Source organism: Lithobates pipiens, unplaced genomic scaffold, assembly GCF_037356315.1.
Source record: "Lithobates pipiens isolate NorthernLeopardFrog02 unplaced genomic scaffold, aLitPip1_a1.2 Scaffold_10, whole genome shotgun sequence".
Classification (NCBI taxonomy): Eukaryota; Metazoa; Chordata; class Amphibia; order Anura; family Ranidae; genus Lithobates; species Lithobates pipiens.
Genome location: NW_027507686.1, coordinates 170239935 through 170261199, shown reverse-complemented (window position 1 = coordinate 170261199; position 21265 = coordinate 170239935). Strand labels below are relative to the sequence as shown.

The 21265-nt window shown below is 42.0% G+C and overlaps 1 protein-coding gene across 3 annotated transcripts in view; it reads right to left on the bottom strand.

The window, feature by feature from the left end:
• CHID1 (chitinase domain containing 1) overlaps nucleotides 1–21265 on the bottom strand; it is a 924523-nt gene that overhangs the window by 844473 nt on the left and 58785 nt on the right. For all 3 annotated transcript variants that reach the window (XM_077459791.1, XM_077459781.1, XM_077459798.1), the window contains exon 7: nucleotides 7767–7828. In XM_077459791.1, coding sequence (XP_077315917.1) covers nucleotides 7767–7828 — 62 coding nt within the window. The remainder of the gene's footprint in view (nucleotides 1–7766; nucleotides 7829–21265) is intronic.

Here is a 21265-nt window from a genome sequence, read left to right as displayed (position 1 = left end):
GACACCAACCTCTGCCCTGCCGACACCAACCTCTGCCCTGCCGACATCATCTTCTGCCCTGCTGACACCAACCTCTCCCCGGCTGACCTCATTTACTGCCCTACTGACACCAACTTCTGCCCTACTGACATCCCCTACTGCCCTGCTGACACCAACCTTTGCCCTGCTAACATCATCTGCTGCCCTGACACCAACCTTTGTCCTGCTGACACTATCTACTGCCCTGCTGACACTGTCCACTGCCCTTTTTTAAGGAAGTTAAATTTATATTTTTATAGTGACAATTTTATTATTATAGTTTGTAAGTTTTCCTTATTAGTTAGGCCTTGCTAGTTAATTTCTTTAAACAAATAAATAAATAAGTGGGGTAGGATGCTGAACCTCTTTTATGTTTAGGTGGATCTCCACCTCTCAAAGGTTGCATACCCCTGGTATAGATGCCGTCAGCAGCTGTGGGGTTTGGTTGCCACTGGGTTCTACCACCAGCAGATGTGGGGTGAACTGTGATATAACCACTCCCACCTCCCAGCCTCCGCGCCTGCTCTGGCCCCTTCCCCTATCACAGAGTCAGACATGCTTAAACATCATGATTTCAACACTTTCCCCCCTGCTCTCTGTGACTCTGATGGCCCACCATCAGAGCAGGGCCTTTAAGGCTACATCACAGCTGTCCCTAGGTGAAATTCTTAAAGCGATACAAAAATGTAGTGCATCTGTGGATGATCTCAAAGAGCACTTTGGGGGCCTGAGGGAGGAAGTATCATTGCTAAAGCAAGGTTTAAAAAAGATTCAGGAGTGGACCACTGCCACTGAAAGCCACATTAGCGACCTGGAATACCAACTCCCTCCCCTTATCAGGGATACAAGAATTGCGGCCCAACAGTCAGCTACAGCCCAGAACAAGATGGCATTGAAAACAGGCTACGCCGCAACAATGTGGGCCTAGTTGGGATGCCAGAAAAATCAAAGGGGAGGGATCCCACAGATTTTGTAGAGCACTGGGTACTGGACACTTTCAGAAAGGAAGCTTTCACCTCACTGTGTGCAGCGGAAAGAGCTCACCGTACCCCATTTCACCCATTACCACAGGGTCCCCCCCAGGCCTATGCTAGCACGCCTTTTCAACTATAAAGACAGAAAAATAATCTTGAGGTTGGACAGGGAGAAAGGTGACATGCAGTACAAGGGAGCGAAAATATCACTATACCCTGACTTCTCTGCAGAAGTACAAACGCAAACGATCCAAGTTCACCAATGTCAAGGCGTGACTGCACCGTCTACAACCCTCCTATGCAATGTTGCATCCTGCCAAACTCAGAATCACTGTGGACGGTCAATCTCATTACTTTGAGTCAGCCGCTCAGGCGACCTCATATCTGGATCGTAATGAAAACAGCATGCGCCACCGACTGGCAGCTGGAGAAGAGTATTGACCCTGTAAGGGCGAACCAGTGCCCCTATGTCAGCGTGAGTGGAAGTTCACTCAGATATCTCCATCTACTTACAATTATTCGGGCTGGGGAGACATTATCTACATTGATAAAAAGCGAGAGGTTTAAAATGAGATTTACATCTACTTATTACTTACAATATGTGTGTTCACCAAGTTGAATACTGCTGTTGCAGGACGTTCTTCTTTATTTCTGTTCTTTTTGCTGAGACGTACTGCATTCCAAATAGCCAAGGATGATTTTGCAATCCGTCAGTTCCTTTTGAATACCCTAACACTGCAGGAGGTACTGTACACTTTATGGCCCAGTTGCTTATCTCAGTTTATTACTTCCGTTTTGTTTTTTTAACAGGATCTTATGACCATAAGCCCTCTATTTTTGCAGTCCTTTTTTGGGTTCAAAACTCCCAGATACTCTATTTGCCTCAGTGCCTTTGGGGGAGTCTCATTGGCCCCAATGACCAACAAGCGATATGTGGGCCGTATGTTTGCCCCACAACCCCTTGTTTCTCTGATCCGAACAAGTATTTCACAATGATGCCTAATGTGGATACGTGTCATGGAACCTTAGAAGTGTGCATAACCCTTTGAAGCGGACTACGATATCCACATGCATTGTTTAGTTCCACCCTGCCATAGTGAGTTTACAAGAAACCCATTTGACAATGAAAAAAACACGATGCCTGCAATACTCTTGGGCATGCAAGGTGCATCTCTCTACTCACAACTCTTATTGCCGGGGTGTCAGTGTTATGATACACAAGTCATTCATGTTTAAGGAACACAATTCTCAAGTGGCTACAGAGGGTTGCTATGTGTTTATTCATTGTAAATTGTATATTTTGACCTTAGTTATAGCCTTCGAGGGATGTCATACAAATTCTGTTGACTTATTTGGCTGACAAACAAGATCTTGTGCTATTAATAATGGAAGACTTCAATTGTTATTTTGACCCCTCCTGGATCACCCCTCCCCCCCCCCCCACTATCTCGTCATGGACGGACGAGGGGTACACTTCTGGGTAAATTGCTGTCGGAGGTTGGTCTACTGGATCAGTGGCATTTTAAATCTCCTACCACTAAATCGCTCTCCTGTTTTTCCAAAACGTATGTCTTTGTTCCTGATAGATCCTTGTGTGGGCAACGCTCTTATGCTTGGTCAGAACTCTAATATTACATATCATACTTGTGGAGTATCAGACCATTCTCCACTGGTTGCGGAGCTCGTGACTTGGCCTCCGACAGACCTCCCCCAGGGTGCCCTGGAAACGTAATGCCTACTGGCTACGGCTATTTTCCTCGCATGACAATATCGAGAGCCAGATTAATGCATTCTTCTCAGATCATGACTCCTATGAGGACCCCTTTTGAAAATGAGAAATGTTTAAAGCAGTACTTCGGGGGATCTTCTTTGCTAAAATTCAGGCACTTAAAAAGGTCATATAAGCTTCTTCTCCAAATGGAGGATCAGGTTTGACAATTTGAATTAGCCTATATTGTTCAGCCCACTGAGGTCTGGGTGTCGGCCCAGGATCCTCTGGATTGTCTGTGGGCCTCCGCTGCAGAACGTAAGCAGTTCATTTTTGGTGCATTTTTTGAAGAGGGGAGAAAACTGATCGCCTTTTGGCAAAAATCGTCCAATTGCAACAAGCTTCCCCAGCCATAGGAGCTATACAGAATAAATCCGGTGGGATTGTTAATTCAAAGAAATTAATTGTGAAGGAGCTGGCAGATGTCTATGCTTCTCTTTATCAGCCACAGAGTTTGTAGTCCTTAGCGTCTCTCTCTCTCTCACTATATTCAGGGAATTCTCCCTCCCTACCCAGACAGAAAATTGGATGCTCCTATTACTCTGGCGAAGTTGCAGAGGGCAGCCAGCTCTTTTCCTACATGTAAGGCTCCTGGGGATGATGGCCTCCCGATGGAAGTTTGTTAAATATGAGGAGTTACTTTTACCCCATTTACTTAAGGGGTTTAATGCCTCTCTGAAAGTGGGATACCTCCTGGAGTCCATGTCACAAGCTCTGGTGGTACTTCTTTTAAAACATGGTAAGGACCCTCTAGACCCAGGCTCATACAGGCCGATTTCTTTGCTCCAGAGTGATGTTAAACTCTTGGCAAAGGTCCTGGCCCTTAGACTGAATGAGGTTGTATTGTTGGTGGTGCATCAGGACCAAGCAGGTTTTATGCCCTGTAAGTCGACATCAGTCAATCTGAGGAGACTTTTTATTAATATACAGACCCTTGCAGACAACATGGGTAACAGTTTTACTATCCCTTGATGCCCATAAGGCATTTGACATTGTTGAGTGGAAGTATCTCTGGTTTGTTCTAGCTAAATTCGGAATCAGAAAAAAAGTTTTTATACTGGGTTTGTCTGTCTTCTCTATAGTGGCCCGATCGCCTCCATAAGAGTTATAGATAGGATTTCACCTTCCTTCGCTTTGTGTAGAGGAACCAGGCAGGGATGCCCCCTCTCTTCATTGTTCTATGCGCTCACCATTGAGCTATTAGCTGCCCTTATACGAGCCAACCCTTTAATTACAGGATTTCAGTATGGGGGGAATCCAGGAAAAAAATCATGTTGTGCGCAGATGACATGTTACTATTGCTGGGGGATACAACCAAATTTTTACAAACTGTCATGTCAACTATTCTGGACTTTGGCCAATACTCTGGGTTGACAATCAATTGGTCTAAATCAACACTGCTCCTACTGGGCAGTGATTCTACACAACCAATTACTCCCACATGTCCCATACCTATTATGCCACATACACGCGATCGGACTTTCCGGCAGACTAGGTCCGGCGGACTGGAATCCGTCGGACAATATGATCGTGTGTGGGCTCCAGTGGACTTTTTTTCCCCAAAAGTCAGACGGACCTAGAAATAAAACATGTTTCAAATCTTTCCGACGGACTCGAGTCTGGTCGAAAAATCAGTTTGTCTGTATGTTAGTCCGACGGACGAAAACCGACGCTAGGGCAGCTATTGGCTACTGGCTATGAACTTCTTTATTCTAGTCCGTTCATACATCATCATGTTCGAATCAGTCAGACTTTGGTGAGCTTGTGTGTGGCCAAGTCCGTTCGTTTGGAAAGTCTGACGGAACTCCGCCGAAAGTCTGTCGGGAAGACCGTCGGACCTAACCCGTCGAAAAGTCCGGTTGTGTGTATGCGGCATTGCAGATCAATTTAAATATTATGGGAGACTATGGCCTACTAAACATCTCTCCTCTGTTAAACAAATTTCTAGATAAAATAAAAATCTGGAATAAATTATCATTATTGGTCACAAGTTAGAGAAACCTTATTAAAATGGTACTAATGCCCCAACTCCTTTATCCATTACATAATTCCCCTGCGGTTATTCCTTTAAAAATGTTTAGAATAATAAATTAAATTTTTAGAACTCTGCTATGGGGAACCTGCAAGCTTCATACACACGATCAGATTTTCGCCAGACAAAAACCTCGGACTTTTGTCTGAAGGGCATTGGCCAGGAACTTGTCCGCCAACAAACACAAACGTAGTGATGTACGTGTTTTTTAGCTCTTTAGCGCCACCCTATGGGCTCCTTCTGCTAATTTCATGTTAGCAGACATTTAAGTGTTGATTCGTACTTTTCATTTCGTGCTTTTCAGTTCATTTCTGAACGGCCGTTCGTCAACCAGTCATGTTGCGGAATCAGAGGAGATAACGTGTTATTAACTATTGGCCTTGGAGTTACTGCTTTGACCCAACTACAGTCCGGGAACAGGAGGAGGAGGATTTCTTGGACCAAAACTTGGTTGCTTTATTAATCGTGACCAATTATGTCATATGCCTTTGCTACGGGAGCTCCAGAATAATCCAGATATTTTGGGAGTTATCTCCAGATGACGGACCCCTGCTTTCACCAACTCTTGGCAATGTTGACCCCCTATATTAAGAAGCAGGACACATGCATGAGGCTTTTATTTTCTTTTTTGGTTGAATAATGATTTGATTTGGTATATTTTCTATATTTTTGGATGCATAGAATGCACTTTTTGGTTAAGTTCTATTGGCAGATAGCATGTATAATTTTATTTGTTTTCTTTTTTTTTTATGCAGAAGAAACAAAATTGTGGAGAATAATACTTGGCTATGTGTTTTACAGTTTGGGAGTAGGCAGTTACATTTTAAAAAATACAATGTAAAATTAACAAGGGACACCACCATAGTTGTATCTTAAAAACTACGGGATAATGGTGTTGTGGTAACTTGCACCAAAAAAAGAAAAAACAAATAACAAGCATAATAATATTATTCTTGATATCACTAGAAAAAAAAAAGCTTTGAAAATGTGTTTGCAATAACTCCATCACTATCACTAGCAAAGCAGCTTCATTATTATCCCATTAAAGATGAAGAGAATGTGTGCTGCATTTAGAAATCTCATAATTTGCTGCATCAAATGTTATTTCTCCATTACGAATGCTAGTTTACAAGACCGACTGCTCCTGGCTCGTCCTTGCTTCCGAGCATGCGTGTTTTTACTTTGGACTTTTGTCCAACGGACTTGTGTACAAATGCCGGAAAATCCAACAACAGACATTTGTCCACGGAAAATTTTAAAGCCTGCATTACAACATTTGTCCATTGAAAATGTGACAACAATTGTCCAATAGAGCCTACAATTGGTTGGATTTTCCGCCAACAGCCTGTCATCACACAATTCCCATCAGAAAATCCAATCGTGTGTACGAGGCTTAAGAATCAAATTGGAGGCCTAAGGATGGAGGGGGATTAGCCCTTCCTAACCCCTGGCTATACTATATGGCAGCGCAGTTACGGCCCCGGGTTTATCCCTATACAATCCACAGATGAGCATATTCCCTTCACGACCCGCATCATGCTTGCTCATATTCAGAGAGATTCAGTCTCTGAGGCACTCAGCTTCGCTAAACCAAACAAGCTCTTGCCGATGTACGGCCTCATTCAAAAAAAATTGGAATAAGGCAAAATGCCTACAACAGGTAACGGGGTATACGAAATACAGCCTGGTATGGCACAAAAACAACTACTTGGAGCTAGCCAAATTAGTGCATGGCGCTAGATGGATAGTCTATATGTCCCAGATCTTTAAAGATGGTGTCCTTTTACCTTTTGGCTCCCTGCAGGCTATACATTCATTACCTGCCCATATGCACTTTTATATAGCTGCAACTATGGCATGCAGTTCAGGCACAAGGGGCTGCACAGGATTGGCGTTTATCTCCAACTCCTATTTTTATTCTAATTCAAATGGCTGAAAGCTCTAGGGGTTTTAGCTCTCAAAGCTACAGCATATGTTGCTGTCTGAATTCCATAAGGGTCACCCTTGCAAACCAAATTTGAGTTGGGAGAGGGACCTGGGGCCGATATTGGGTGAACAGTGGGAGGAGGCGTATCCGGCTGTAATAACCTACTCCCTAAATGTGTCTCAAATTATCCCAACCATATATTTTTCAACACTTTCTCTATACTCCTCCTAAGGCTCTATAAGATGGGGTACAGCATGGAGTCTCATTGTCATTGATGCAAAAGAGATCATGGGGACCTAATTTACTATGGCATTGCCCTAAATTACATCCTTACTGGAAACAGGTTGTAGACCCATTAAATATGGTATTTGGGCTACCACTCCCATTGGACCCTGAATGTTGCCTACTGAATTTTTTGGAGGATGACATGGAGGATGAGCATCCTAGGATAGCGGTGGGAAGGGCCCTCTTTCTCACCCATAGGTTACTAGTAATGTGGAAGTCTCCAGATCCCCCTGCACAAGTCCTGCGTGGTGTCTGTGGGCAAGGCTTTGCTCCTAGAAAAGTACATTTATACACGCTGGGTATGTCCCGGCAAGTTTGAAACACTGCTGGGGAAAGTGGCTGGATACCCCTGACCTTAGCCTAAAGAAATTGGTATACCATAGAGTGTTGGTGTGTCTGAATAGACCATAATAGTCAGAGGATTATTTTAGATTTAGACAATTGTATGCGATTAAGTTGCACTTAAGGTGCATATTTGTACTGTATTTGTACAGCTTTTGATATGCATTTCAAATATATTTGATTTTGCCTATGTAACTACAGTTGTTGGTTGTGACAGTGAATGCAACTGAGTAATGCATTATCCTATTGTTGGACTGTAATGTTATTTGTTTATCACAATAAAATTTTTCCTTATTTAAACATATATATACACCTACAGAATGGGAGCACACAATATGGAGCTCATCAATCTATATGCTATATATAAAGAAAAGTCTATACTGTATATGTAAATAACAGAAATTGAATTGGTTTACTCACTGTCTCTTCTGACCACCCAGCTGGCTCCACACCTCCACCACAAAGCCATCAAACTGCTCATCCTGGAAAAATGAAAGAGCAACTGTCACCTGAATGCTTCATAACAAGAAAAAGATACAGCAAGGCTTAATAAATGCATTAGGTCCTAATGTATTGTCACAATGGCATGGAATTTTTTGGTAAAGATAATCTTCTAGGACTCATAACAAAGATCTGAGTTTGACAATAAGTTACATACTTTGTTCAACATAGATATTTGTTATAGACTTAACCCTAGTACACACAGGCCAAAATGTTAGGCGACATTCGGCCTGCGTAGAATGGCAGCATGCTGGAAAAAACAGCAGCTGATTGGCTCCAGATCAACACTTTCAGCCAAAGAGCTTTCTTTTGGTGGTATTTGATCACCTCTGCGTTTTTTTTTTTTTACGCTATAAAACAAAAAAAGAGCAACAATTTTGAAAAAAAAAAAAAACACATTATTTTTTACTTTTTGCTATAATAAATATCCCCAAAAAATAAATAAATTTCTTCCTCAGTTTAGGCCGAAAAAAAAAAAAAAAAAAAAAAAAAAAGCAATAAGCATATATTGATTGGTTTGCACAAAAGTTATAGCGTCTACAAAATAGGGGATAGATTTATGAAATTTTTGTTATTGTTATTATTGTTATGAAAAGCGACCTGCGCTTTTTATCGTGACTGCGACATTGCAGCAGACACATCGGACACTTTTGTAACACTATTTTGGGACCAGTGACATTTATACAGTGATCTGTGCTATAAAAATGCACCGATTACTGTGTAAATGACACTGGTATGGAAGGGGTTAAACACTAGGGGGCGCTCAAGGGGTTAACTGTGTTCCCCCACTGTGTTCTAACTGTAGGGGGGGATGTGCTCACTAGATCATGACAGAGATCACTGCTCCCAATCACTGGGAACAGTAGATCCCTGTCATGTTTCTAGGCAGAACAGGGAAATGCCTTGTTTACATCTCCCCGTTCTGCCTCTCAGTGTCTCAATCACAGGCCACCATCGAGTCCGAGGGACCCATGAGCATGCTCACACAGTGCGTGCGCCCAGTAGCCTGTGATTTAAAGGGGACGTCCAGGTACACCCATTTGCACAGCCGTGCCATTGTGCCGACTTACATCGTCGTACGCTGGTCGGCAAACAGTTAAATAAATCAGTGAACTACGAACGCTATCCAAAAATACACTAGAACTGTCACTTTAAAAAAAAAACTGCTGACAGGTATAAAATGCAGGTAGTTAGAGGTGTCTATACAAATAGCAGATGTTACCCAATTGGGCAAACCCTCAGCACTTTCTGGTAGTGTCAAAGTTTGCCTACCCCCCATGGCCTTCCTCAGTGGGGAAGTCCATTATAGTGATAGGCCAACTGGGATGTATGGGAAAAGGGTAGAATGGAGCAGGCAAGCTCATCATACCTGTTATCGGCTTTTTTGTTTAACATTAAAGTGACCAAGCAACGTTAAGAAGGGTAACAAAGGTATAATGCTGCGTACACAAGTGGAATGTCTGACAGAAAAAGTCAGACGGAAGCTTTTCATCGTATATTCCGATCGTGTGTATGCCTCATCAGACTTTTTTTTTTGAAAATTCTGACGGACTTAGAAAGAGAACATGTTTTAAGTATTTCCGATGGAACCAAGTCCTGTCGGTAAAACCGCTGTTCCGACAGACCAAAAACGGCGCATGCTCTGAAGCAAGTACGAGACGGAGGCTACTGGCTATTGAACTGCCTTCGTGTTCTTTCCAATCGGCCTTTGGTGTGATTGTGTGTACGCAAGGCAGTTTCAAACTCTGCCGGAAATACCTTCAGAAAACCGGTCGTGTGTACGCGGCATTAAAGAAAATGGAGTAACCAGCAACACCAAGATGAATCAGAAAATTTAATTAAATGTTCTTATTTTGGTAGGCAAATTTCCATATATCACTAAGGTGTACCATAACCAGTTTAAAGAGCATTAACCTATGGCTATCAATCACAAGACTGATTTTCATTAGTCTTACCTCAATAAACATCTAAAAGCTAAACCTCAGTTGCTGAAGGAGAAAAAACATAATTGCTCTTTGCATGAGGGTATTAAATATGCCAAGTAGGTCTAAATTTAATATCGGAAACCGCAATGGTAAAAAGCACAGCAACATGTGAAAGTCATTTGGAATTAGTTTATTATTCGGGCTACTCTGCAATGATGAAATATGAAATGTGTTTCTTGAATAAGCAATATTAGATTATATTCACAAAGCCACGTGATCTATTGCATGTGCAGTCATTATTTTATTTCAAGATCATTTTCATTTTTGCAAAAAAAAATGTTCAAATAAAAAAAAAAAAAAAAATCATGTTGGTGTGTAATCACTGACAAACATTTAACTGCTGAAAGCTTATTATCTCATGAAGTAATAAGCAATTTTTTCTGTCTCGATAGGTGCCCCAAAAAATCATTAGCAAAAATACATGTAATATTCTTTGCGAAAAATTTATAAAAATACATATGCAGCAAGTTAATCCAATGCACATATGAATGTCTTTAGTGAACTGAACAAACATTTCAGACCTTAGACTGCCAAACAAACTGCTGATAATAACTGCTTGTATTTTACACTGAACAAAATACCATTGTAGGTCCAGTTCACTACTGACTTGTTCACATTTTTGCCAGTCAAGTCCTGATGAAGGGGACGCTTGGACCTCTGAAACGCGTTGGCTACTTTTTGGGATTTTACCCCTGACTTCTAAAAGTAAAAAGTTGTATCTGGACCTCTAAGCAGTGGTGTGGCGCTTCAACTTCAATTCTCATTACATTTCAGACCCCAATGAAGATCTCCGATCAGTGGCAGTCAGACTTGAGGTGGTAGAGGAAACAGGAGCCCGCAGAGATGCTTGCTCAGAGACATACAGAGGCCGTCTACACATCATAATCAGCAACCGATTAATACTCTGAGGCATATTGTGAACTTAGATAACAGGGTCTGCCAAAATAATCTCAGGATTAGAGGCACCTGTGAGGCTTTGAAACCAGATTCCAGATGCCATACAGTCTGTGTTCAATGAGCTCCTAGACCGGCCAAGGGAATTGTCTATTAAGCTGGAATGAGTACATAGGGTGCTCAGACCTCATGGCTAAGACACTGACCCTTCTAGAGATATAGTATATTGTTTGTCAGCTATCACCTTAAGGAAGCAATTGTGCAGCAGATTCATGAAAGAGAGCTACTTGCCTTCAATGGGTTGGAAGTAAAACATTTTCAGGACCTTTCACTCCCCAAGGTAATTACCATGCACTCACTGGTCAGTTGTATTCTCTGACTATAGGTTTTGACATAGTACTTTTTTTTCATGTTTTCTTAAATAGATACAAATTGGGAACCTTACAAAATGGATAACTGAGTGGTGTGACCAGTGGGAGGTTTTCCCTTTACTAATCCAGACATTCTTATAATAGTTATTGTGGATATTCCCCACTACTTCTGTCAAGGATTACAAACCACTATAGGCTTCATGTTGCTAGACTGCCTTTCAGGTGAACAAACCTAAATCTTTTTTCCGTTGTGACCCTATAATTAATTACCCTGGGTATATAACAAAATATATTTTTTACATGTATCTTAATGTATAGTCTGGCTTAAAAGTGATGTGAAGACCTGTTTTCCATGAAATATTCACCTTATAATGAGAATATAAGTGGAAATTTATAATACATTTTTATTTATTGTATTATTTTTAATTATTATTTCTATTTTATTTACTATTAATAATTTTTTTTATATTCAAATACTAACAAGTTCCCCCCGTATATGGCCTGTTTGCTACTTTATATAAACTTTTCAAATGTTACACTCATTCCCACAATCGACATGCATGTGTTGATTGCTCCAGGTTTGGTAGGGAGGGCTTTTTGAGCGGGGGGTGGCCCTGTGTGGCAGTTGAACTCACCAGGGCAACAATGTTTTAAGTTATATGATAACGTTGAACAAATGAATAAACGTGAGATTTTAATTGCTAATTTTCTATTCATAGAATAAGCCATAAGCTCCTGAAGAAATGTCTGTTTAATATGCGCAACATGAAGAGTTGAGCTATATTATGACACACTGTCTTTTTGTTCTTTTTACCAATATTGGAAAGTGATCTAATTGGTCCTTCAAACCGTGATTAATAGTACATATGTATGTAGGTGGTGTGTTGTTCTAGCTTAACCACTTAATAACCGGCCTATAGCCGATTAACGGCTATAGGTCGGTTTGCTATCTCTGAGAGGCCGTTAATTAACGGCCTCCCGGAGAATCGTTCGTGCGCGCCCCCTGGGGCGCGCACGCCGGAACATCCGTGCTCGCCGAGTTCACGGGACCCGGCGCAACACGGATCGCGGTAAAGGACCAATGGCAGCGGTCCTTTACCACGTGATCGCTCCGTCCAATGACGGAGCGATCACAAATGTAAACAATTCGGCTTGCCGGGTCAAGCTAAGGTCATCAGTCTCCTCTCCTCACACCGATGCAGCGTGAGAGGAGAGGAGAACATTCCAGTCAAAATAAAAAATAACCGTGAGTGCCCAGCAGTGCCCAGCAGTGCCCAAATAGTGCCAGAACAGTGCCAGACCAGTGCCAGACCAGTGCCATCTATCACCTGTGCCACATCTGTGCGACCTGTGCCACCTTTGCCACCTCTGTGCCACCTCTGTGCCACCTCTGTGCCACCTCTGTGCCAGCAGAGCCACCCCAGTGCCACCCCAGTGCATACCAGTGCATACCAGTGCCACTACAGTGCATACCAGTGCCATACCAGTGCCACACAAGTGCCACACCAGTGCCACCTGTGCCCATCAGTGCCACCTGTGCCCATCAGTGCCACCTGTGCCCATCAGTGCCATCTGCGCCACTGCAGTGCCACATCAGTGCCGTTTGTGCCCACCAGTGCCGCCTGTGCCCACCAGTGCCGCCTGTGCCCACCAGTGCCGCCTGTGCCCACCAGTGCCATCTGTGTGCTAATCAGTGCCACCAGAGCCACTATAGTGCCCATCAGTGCCACCTGTGCCCATCAGTGCCACCTGCGCCCATCAGTGCCACCTGCGCCCATCAGTGCCACCTGTGCCACTGCAGTGCCCCATCAGTGCCGCCTGTGTCCATCAGTGCCGCCTGTGTCCATCAGTGGCGCCTGTGTCCATCAGTGCCCACCTGTGCCCATCAGTGCCCACCTGTGCCGCCTGTGTCCATCAGTGCCCACCTGTGCCGCCTGTGCCACGACAGTGTGTAGTGCTAAACATAAATCATCTGTGCACTCAAATAGTGACAAAAATGTTAAAAAAAGTAAGTGAAATATAAACCGTGAATGCAAATAACAATAATGATTAGTGTACATGCTGTGTAAAAGTCTAACACATGTGGTATCACCGTACTCAGGAGGAGCAGCAGAATGTATTTTGGGGTTTCATTTGTGGAATGTATATGCCGTGTGAGAGAAATAGCCTGGTAAAATGACAATTTGGTGTGAAAAAAAATTAAAATAAAAAAAATCTTTATTTTGCAAAGAATTGTGGGAAAAAATTACAACTTCAAAAAACTAACCGTGCCACGTACTAAATACCTTGGAATGTCTACTTTCCAAAAAGGGGTCATTTGGGGGGTTTTTGTACATTACTGGCTTGTTAGGGTCTCCAGAAATGAGATAGACTGTCAGTACATCAGCTGTGATCAAATTGATACATTTTCAGTGATTGGCACCATAGCTTGTAGACCCTATAACTTTCACGCAGAATAAATAATATCCACTAATTTGGGTTATTTTTACTAAAGACATTTAGCAGTATACATTTTTGGCCAAATTTATGAAGAAAAATTACTTATTTGCAAAAAAATTTAATAGAAATGAAGAAAAATGCTTTTTTTTACAAAATTTTCGGTATTTTTTCATTAATAGCACAAAAAATAAAAAACGCAGAGGTGATCAAATACCACCAAAAGAAAGCTCTATTTGTGGGAAAAAAAGGACGAAAATTTCAGATGGGTACAGTGTTGCATGACCGAGTAATTGTCATTCAAATTGTGAGAGCACTGAAAGCTGAAAATTGGTCTGGTTATTAAGGGTGTTTAAGTGCCCAGTGGTCAAGTGGTTAAAGGTACATTTTTGTGAATACTTGATGAAATTTTATGCAATTGTCTCAATTCTAGATTTTGTAATAAATATTATTTTTTAATTTATACCTGTGTTATGCCTATAAAGTCCATCATCCACCAATTTTCTTGTTAAATCCAATTTATCGGGATGTGGTATTTTCTACTCAATCTCCATATCCCACAGCACCACTTCGTGGTGATACGATATACTTCATATATTAACGCCAGAGTTGTGGTTTATGTACTCAATGTGTGGCGTTTTGAAATAAAGTATTGAAAAAAAGAATAATGCCCTTAATAAAGATGTTACAGAACCAAAAGTGCTGCTGTACCTGCAGTGACAGCACAGTCTATCTCTGATAACTACTGTATGAAAGCCCTATCAGTTGGTTTGTTGCCACCCAAGTTACACAGAGGAGCGTTACAGCGCCACTATTGGGGACTTGACATCTAAGTTTCTTTCCTTACAGTGTTACCCAAATCTTAGGTCCAAACAGCCTTGGGGGGGGGGGGGGCCTTGCCATATTTAGCATTGCTGCTATTATAGATGCCTAGGGGAGACTCTCCTCTTTTCTTGCATATAGCCATTGCTAAGCATATAACGCCCTATGGATAAGCCTCTTTATTGATATGCAAATTAAGATATACAGATACCATGCTGATATTTACTGTATTTCCAAAGATTTTCTTCCATCTCTCCATCTGGAAGTCATATTTCTATTTATCCTACACACCTCATCCATTTTTATCTCTGCGTCTCCAATAAACTTAAAGAATAAATGTACTTAAAATCTTTAAATTCATTAAGTTTTTTTGGGTTAAATATTGTTATCATTAATATTTTGCATTTGATTTGGTAAGTAAATTTTGGGTATGTGGTGGTGGATCTTTCACCAAGGTATTGTGGAAGCATGATAAGATGATAACGGGCAATTTGAAAATACCGATTTTTTTACTGTTTTTTGGATTATTAATATTTTCGCATAGTAGTACACGAGCACTTTGTTATAATTTACATATTTTATGTTGATAACGTTTACTTTTTATGAAAAAAAAGTAACTTTTTTGTAACACAGCAGCACATTAGCACCTTTATAAGATGCAATTAGTGAATAGGAGTATGGTTATTTGCACAGGAGCATGCTAGCACTTTATTTGTTCATGAAATGTGGTGATTTACAAGGTGTAATTAATAAATGTTAGCATTGATATTTGCACAAGAGTATGTTAGCACTTTATTTGTTATTGAAATGTGATGATTTTCTAATGTTTATTTGTGAGTTTTTTGCACCATTAGACTCCAAATAGGAACACCAATTTCTTTCACAGTGCTGTTTCCCTTTTTAGGTCTACTTTAGATTTAGATTCCCTGCACCCCTCACAGTTACAGTTACACAGTAGGCAAAGTTGAAAAAAAGACAAGTCCATCAAGTCCAACCTATGTTTGCGATTTTATGTTAGTATTACGTTGTATATTCATGTATGTTGTGGTCATTCAGGTGCTTATCTAATAGTTTTTGGAAATTATCGATGCTCCCCGCTGAAATGACTGTAAAAATTAGGAACAATGGTCTGGCAATTACTTGACCGAGTTCCTGAAGGACCATCGGGTGCAAGCCATTTAGTCCCAGTGACTTATTAATGTTAAGGTTTTCAAGTCTAATTCTAATTCTGTCCTCTGTTAGCCATGAGGGCGATTCCTGTGACATAAAAATATAAATCACATATTTTGTTGTAGATAATGATGCTCATAACTTTTATCGGATTATATAAAAATCAAAAAAAGGCAAAACAGTGTATTCTGCATAGGTATATTTAGTATAACACCCCGCTATACAGAAACAGTTACTAGAACAAAGATGTAACATGCATATAATAAAATACAGCTCACCACTTCACAGGGTGAGATGCAGATGCATGTCACTATGCTCCAATCCTCCCCTACACCCGTATAGCCAAAGGATAGGCTTCCTCAGCAGATTATCTACTACAAAATACATGAGATAAGGATTGGAGCCATTGTTTTTGGTGAGACACCAGTCTGCTGCTTCTATTTTCCATATGGAGCGAGGAGTGGATGAGATCCATTATTCCATCTAATTAAAGGATAAGGAGAGGAGCTGCCTGGTCTGGATGTGAGGAGATATTGGCCTTTTTTTTCCTTTTACACGGAGGGGAGCAGGCAATTTAACTGATAGAGGATCGACACATTGGGGGTTATTTACTAAAGGAAAATCCACTTTACACTGACAGTGCACTTGGAAGTAAAGTCGCTGTAGATCCCAGGGGGACATGCAATTAAAATAAAAAACATTGGATGATAAAATCAGCAGAGCTTCCACTCATTTCCAATATACCCCTTAGATTTAGAGCGACTGCATTTCCAAGTTCATTTTCAGTGTTCTTTCAAGTGCACTTGCAGTGCAAAGTGGATTTGCCTTTAGCAAATAACCCCAATTGTTTCTTTCACTGGTTGCTGAATTATCTACTGCTGAAATATTTACAAAGGAATTTATTCACAGAGACTTTTTAGTAATATTTTTTATTTTTTTTTGTTTTGATTTTAATGTTGATTGTTTTTGCTGCGCTACACCGATTTATATTTTTATTTCTTTTGAGGTGTTGTGAAATCACTTCCCAGTGGTTGGTGGGACAGCATGTTCTTAATATTATTATATCCCTTTCCCTGCACTGATTGTCATAATTTTTATTTTGCTTCCTGTGACATGAGGATAAACATTGCAGTTTTGGTTACTGAAGCCCCCCGATTCCCTTGTGAAGACTGAGGAGAAGAATAAATTCAATACCTTCGCTCTCTCCATCCTTAGTAACCAGATTCCCTTCATCATTCTTTATGGGACCAATATGATCTGACCTCCCTTCCTTACTATTTATGTACTTAAAGAATTTCTTGGGATTTTTTTTTTTACACTCATCCGCTATGTGCCTTTTGTGTTCGATCTTAGCCGCCCTGATTGCATCCTTACATTTCTTTTTGCATTCTTTGTACAGTTGGAATGCTGATGATCCCTCAGTCTTGTATTTTTTGAAGGACTTCTCCTTTGCCTTTATCTGCATTTTTACGTTGGAGTTAAGCCGCTCGGGACTTTTATTAGCTCTTTTAAATTTATTTCCCATTGTGATGCACTGTCTAATGCCTTTATTATGCTCTTAAAGCATACCCATTTTTCCTCCATGTTATTTGTTCCTAAGATTTTATACCAATTATTATCTTCTAGCAAGGATCGTAGTTTAGGGAAGTTGGCTCTTTTGAAATTCAGTGCCTTTGTATTCCCCTTATGTTTCCTATTTGTGTGATTTATACTAAAACGAATTGACCTGTGATCGCTGTTTCCCAAATTGCCCTGTATTTCCACATCGGTGATCAGGTTTATATTGTTGGTAATCAGTAAGTCTAGTAACACGTCTCTAGTTGGTGCATTTACCATCTGACCCATGAAAATGTCCTGCAAGACATTTAGGAACCGGCGAGTCTTAGATGAATGCGCGGTTCCTTCCACTCAGTCTGAATAATTAAAATCCCCCATTATTATTATGTTTCCTATTTGTGTGATTTATACTAAAACGAATTGACCTGTGATCGCTGTTTCCCAAATTGCCCTGTATTTCCACATCGGTGATCAGGTTTATATTGTTGGTAATCAGTAAGTCTAGTAACACGTCTCTAGTTGGTGCATTTACCATCTGACCCATGAAAATGTCCTGCAAGACATTTAGGAACCGGCGAGTCTTAGATGAATGCGCGGTTCCTTCCACTCAGTCTGAATAATTAAAATCCCCCATTATAATGACACTTCCCATTCTTTCTGCTAATCCAAATTGTAAAAAGGAGGTCTGCCTCCACTTCCTCCTTTTTGGTTAGGGTGCCTATAGCATACTCCCAGTATTACTTTCCCCTTAGTTTCCTCCCTTTGTAGCTCTACCTATAAGGATTCCACCTCCTCCCTTGCTCCTTTAGGGATGTCATCTCTCACATTCACTTGTACATAATGTTTGATATACAGGCACACCCCTCCCAGCTTTTTACCCTCTCTATCCCTGCAATATAGGGAATACCCTTGAATGGTTGCCAGCCAATCATGAGAGCTGTCGAACCAAGTCTCTGTAATTCCTACTTGTACAACAGTAGTTCTAGTTCTCCCATCTTATCCGCCAGACTCCTGGCATTGGTGAACATACCACATAGTTTAGAACGTTTGCATACTATCTCCTTATTGGGTGCTCTGGGGTTGCATATAGGACTTGTTACTATACTTACCTCGGTTTGAGGTGCTTTAGTCACCTACCACTAATGCCCCCAATACTACGCTCTGGAAGTCTGCCCCTTCTATAGAGCTGATAACCGACTGAGAAGTTGCCCCATTTCTCCAGGAACCCAAACCCCTCCTTTCTACACCAGCTCCTCAGCCACTTGTTTACTTCCCTAATCTTCCTCTGCCTTTCTGGTGTGGCTCAAGGTACCGGTAGTATTTCAGAAAGTACTACCTTGGGGGTCCTTTTCATCTACCTCTGACTTTGTCATTGGTGCCAACGTGCACCATGATAGCCGGGTCTTTCCCATACCCCCCCCCCCCAGTAATCTGTCCACCAGATCCGTGATGTGCCGAACCCAAGCGCCCAGTAGACAACATACAGTTTGGCGCTTCAGGTCTTTGTGACAGATTGCCCTCTCTGTCCTAAGAACTGAGTCCCCTACAACCAGAATCGGTCTATCCTTTCCGTTGGCTTTACTCCCGACCTCACTGGAGGAGTTATTCTCCTGGCAGCTAGGGGAGTCACTAAGCTCCAGCAGTTCTGGTCCCCGACTGGTTTCACCAATGTCACGCAATGTTTGAAGGATGTTGGCTCCAACTTGTCTTGCATACACACAGTCATACAAATATGGGCCAACAATTATGAACATAGTGACATACAAGACGTACATGATATCTCCATTACGAATGCTAGTTTTACAAGACCGAGAGCTTCCGCCTCATACTCGATTCCAAAGATGCATGGACTTTTGTCCGACGGACTTTTGTACAGACAATTGGAAAGTCCGACGACAAACATTTGTTGGCGGAATATTTGAGAACCTGCTAGCCAACATGGTTCGATGGAGCATACACACGGTCGGACTTTCCGCCAACAAGCTCGCATCCAACATTTGTTGTCGGAAAAGCCGATCGTGTGTACGCGGCATTATACTCAACGATGCACAGGTTCTCAATAAGACAATACACAGGTACTCGCAACACCTGTGCACTCACAGCCCACATGCACTTAGAGCCCACATGTCCTCACAGAACACGAGCACTCACAGCAGTTGTGCACTTACAGTCCACGTGCACTCAGGGTCTTCTCAATACACAGGTACTCACAATACCCTCGAGCACATTATTTTTCTTGCACCAATCACCCAGCACAATAAGGTACATGTTACCTCACTGACCTTTTGTGGGTGCATCTATAGTGTCCCCCCTTTTTTAGAGCTTTTTATTTGTTTGAGCACTTAATTAAATGGAATAGTGCTGTGAGAATTCTTAGTGCACTCCCAGTGATCAATTTCCCCCCAATCAGCTTGGATTTTGAGCATTTTGGACAAACTATGGGACATACGCATACTGTATAAAGAGACGTGAGGTGTACCAAGATGGCACCGCTTCTGATGTCTGATGATGAAACATGTAAGGCGGAATTTGGAACGCCTAACATCATTTCTGGTACTTCCGGTTTCCTGTATCTAGTCTGTGGAATGCATGCCCTCCCAGATCGGTTAAATTTACTCTGTTCAAGCTTTTGGCACTAGTGAGTGCCTTTTTTATAAATTTTTTAAAAAAAAAACTTTTTTAAAATCGCATTTACACTGAGTGTCCCTCCTTTTCATCCATCCACATGCTGATATCCCATGATTTAACACCATGGAAGAGGTCCCTGCATTGGATACCTGTAACAAAGGCTGACCCTAACTACATGTTTTCTATTCCTGTAGGGGTGCAGCTATCTGGTGAGTGTGGAACCGAGAGGGGTGCACGAGTGTTGATCACTTTCTGCACAGAAGTTGTGACCAATTTGTCTTATATAATCAATCTGGAATTCGGCACCAGTGACTCTGGGGAGTCATGTTTATGGACATTGATTGCACAAGTCACTTTGGACAATTACAGGATATTACATATATATTTTGTGTTGCTTTTTATACATGTATATTTCCTTTACTAGCACTTTATTATTCTATTTATGGATGAATATTTGGTACATAGCAATATTTGCATAGAATTCTCATAGTTTTACAAGGTAGTATCTAAATGTGATATAGTGGGTGGACGTGTCTGGAAGTTCTCCACCGGACATTCATTTAGTCCATTTGTCCTCCTGTGAATCATGTTATTTTAAGTAAGCCATTAGCTAGATGGAACAACGCTGTGAAAACTCTTATGCCGCGTACATGCGATTGGACAATCCGCCCTTGTGTGGGCTCCGGCGGACTTTTTCTTTCCAAAAGTCCGGTGGACTTAGAAAGAAGTTTTGGCTCAAAATTGTCCGGCGCACTTGCCCACACAGAAAAAAGTCCATTCATTTTGAACGTGGCTCGAGGTAGACGGGACTAGCGATGGAAGTCAATGTCGCCGCCTCCATTGGCGAGATTGACACCTTGCTGGCCCCCTCACCTGGTATGGACTTAAAGGGGAACCCCTATGCTGAAAAAAATGGCATGGGGGTCCCCCCAAAGTCCATAGCAGACCCTTATCCGAGCACACAGCCCGGCCGGTCAGGAAAGGGGGTGGGGACGAGCGAGCGACCCCCCCCCCACCCCAAAGCACCTTGTCCCATGTTGATGAGGACAAGCGCCTCTTCCCGATAACCCTGGCTGTTGGTTGTCGGGGTCTGCGGGCGGGTGGCTTATCGGAATCCGGGAGCCCCCTTTAATAAGGGGGCCCCCAGATACCGTCCCCCAACCCTATGTGAATGACAAAAAACACCACAAGTTTTTAAAATTTATTAGACAGCTCCATCTTGGAGGGGTCTTTTTGCCGGACTCCTCTGCTATCTTCTGCTAGCTCTTTTACTAGCGGAGGAGCCCAGCTTTGTTCTTCGTCGTAGCCGCCGCCCCCGTCCGGGGGTCTTCTTCCAACTTCGGGGTCTTGTCCCACTCTTCAGTTCTTCTGCCAGGCTATCTTCTTATAGCTCTTTTACTAGCATTGGCCTGGTCTTCTGTCGCCGCTGCCTTCTTCTCTTCTTCCTTGTCATGTTGACATGATGCTCTCTCTGGCCGCTATGGCAGGGACGCGTTGTGCGACGACTTATATAGGGGCAAGGGGCGGGGTCAGCGGGTGATGTCACGTGGTGACC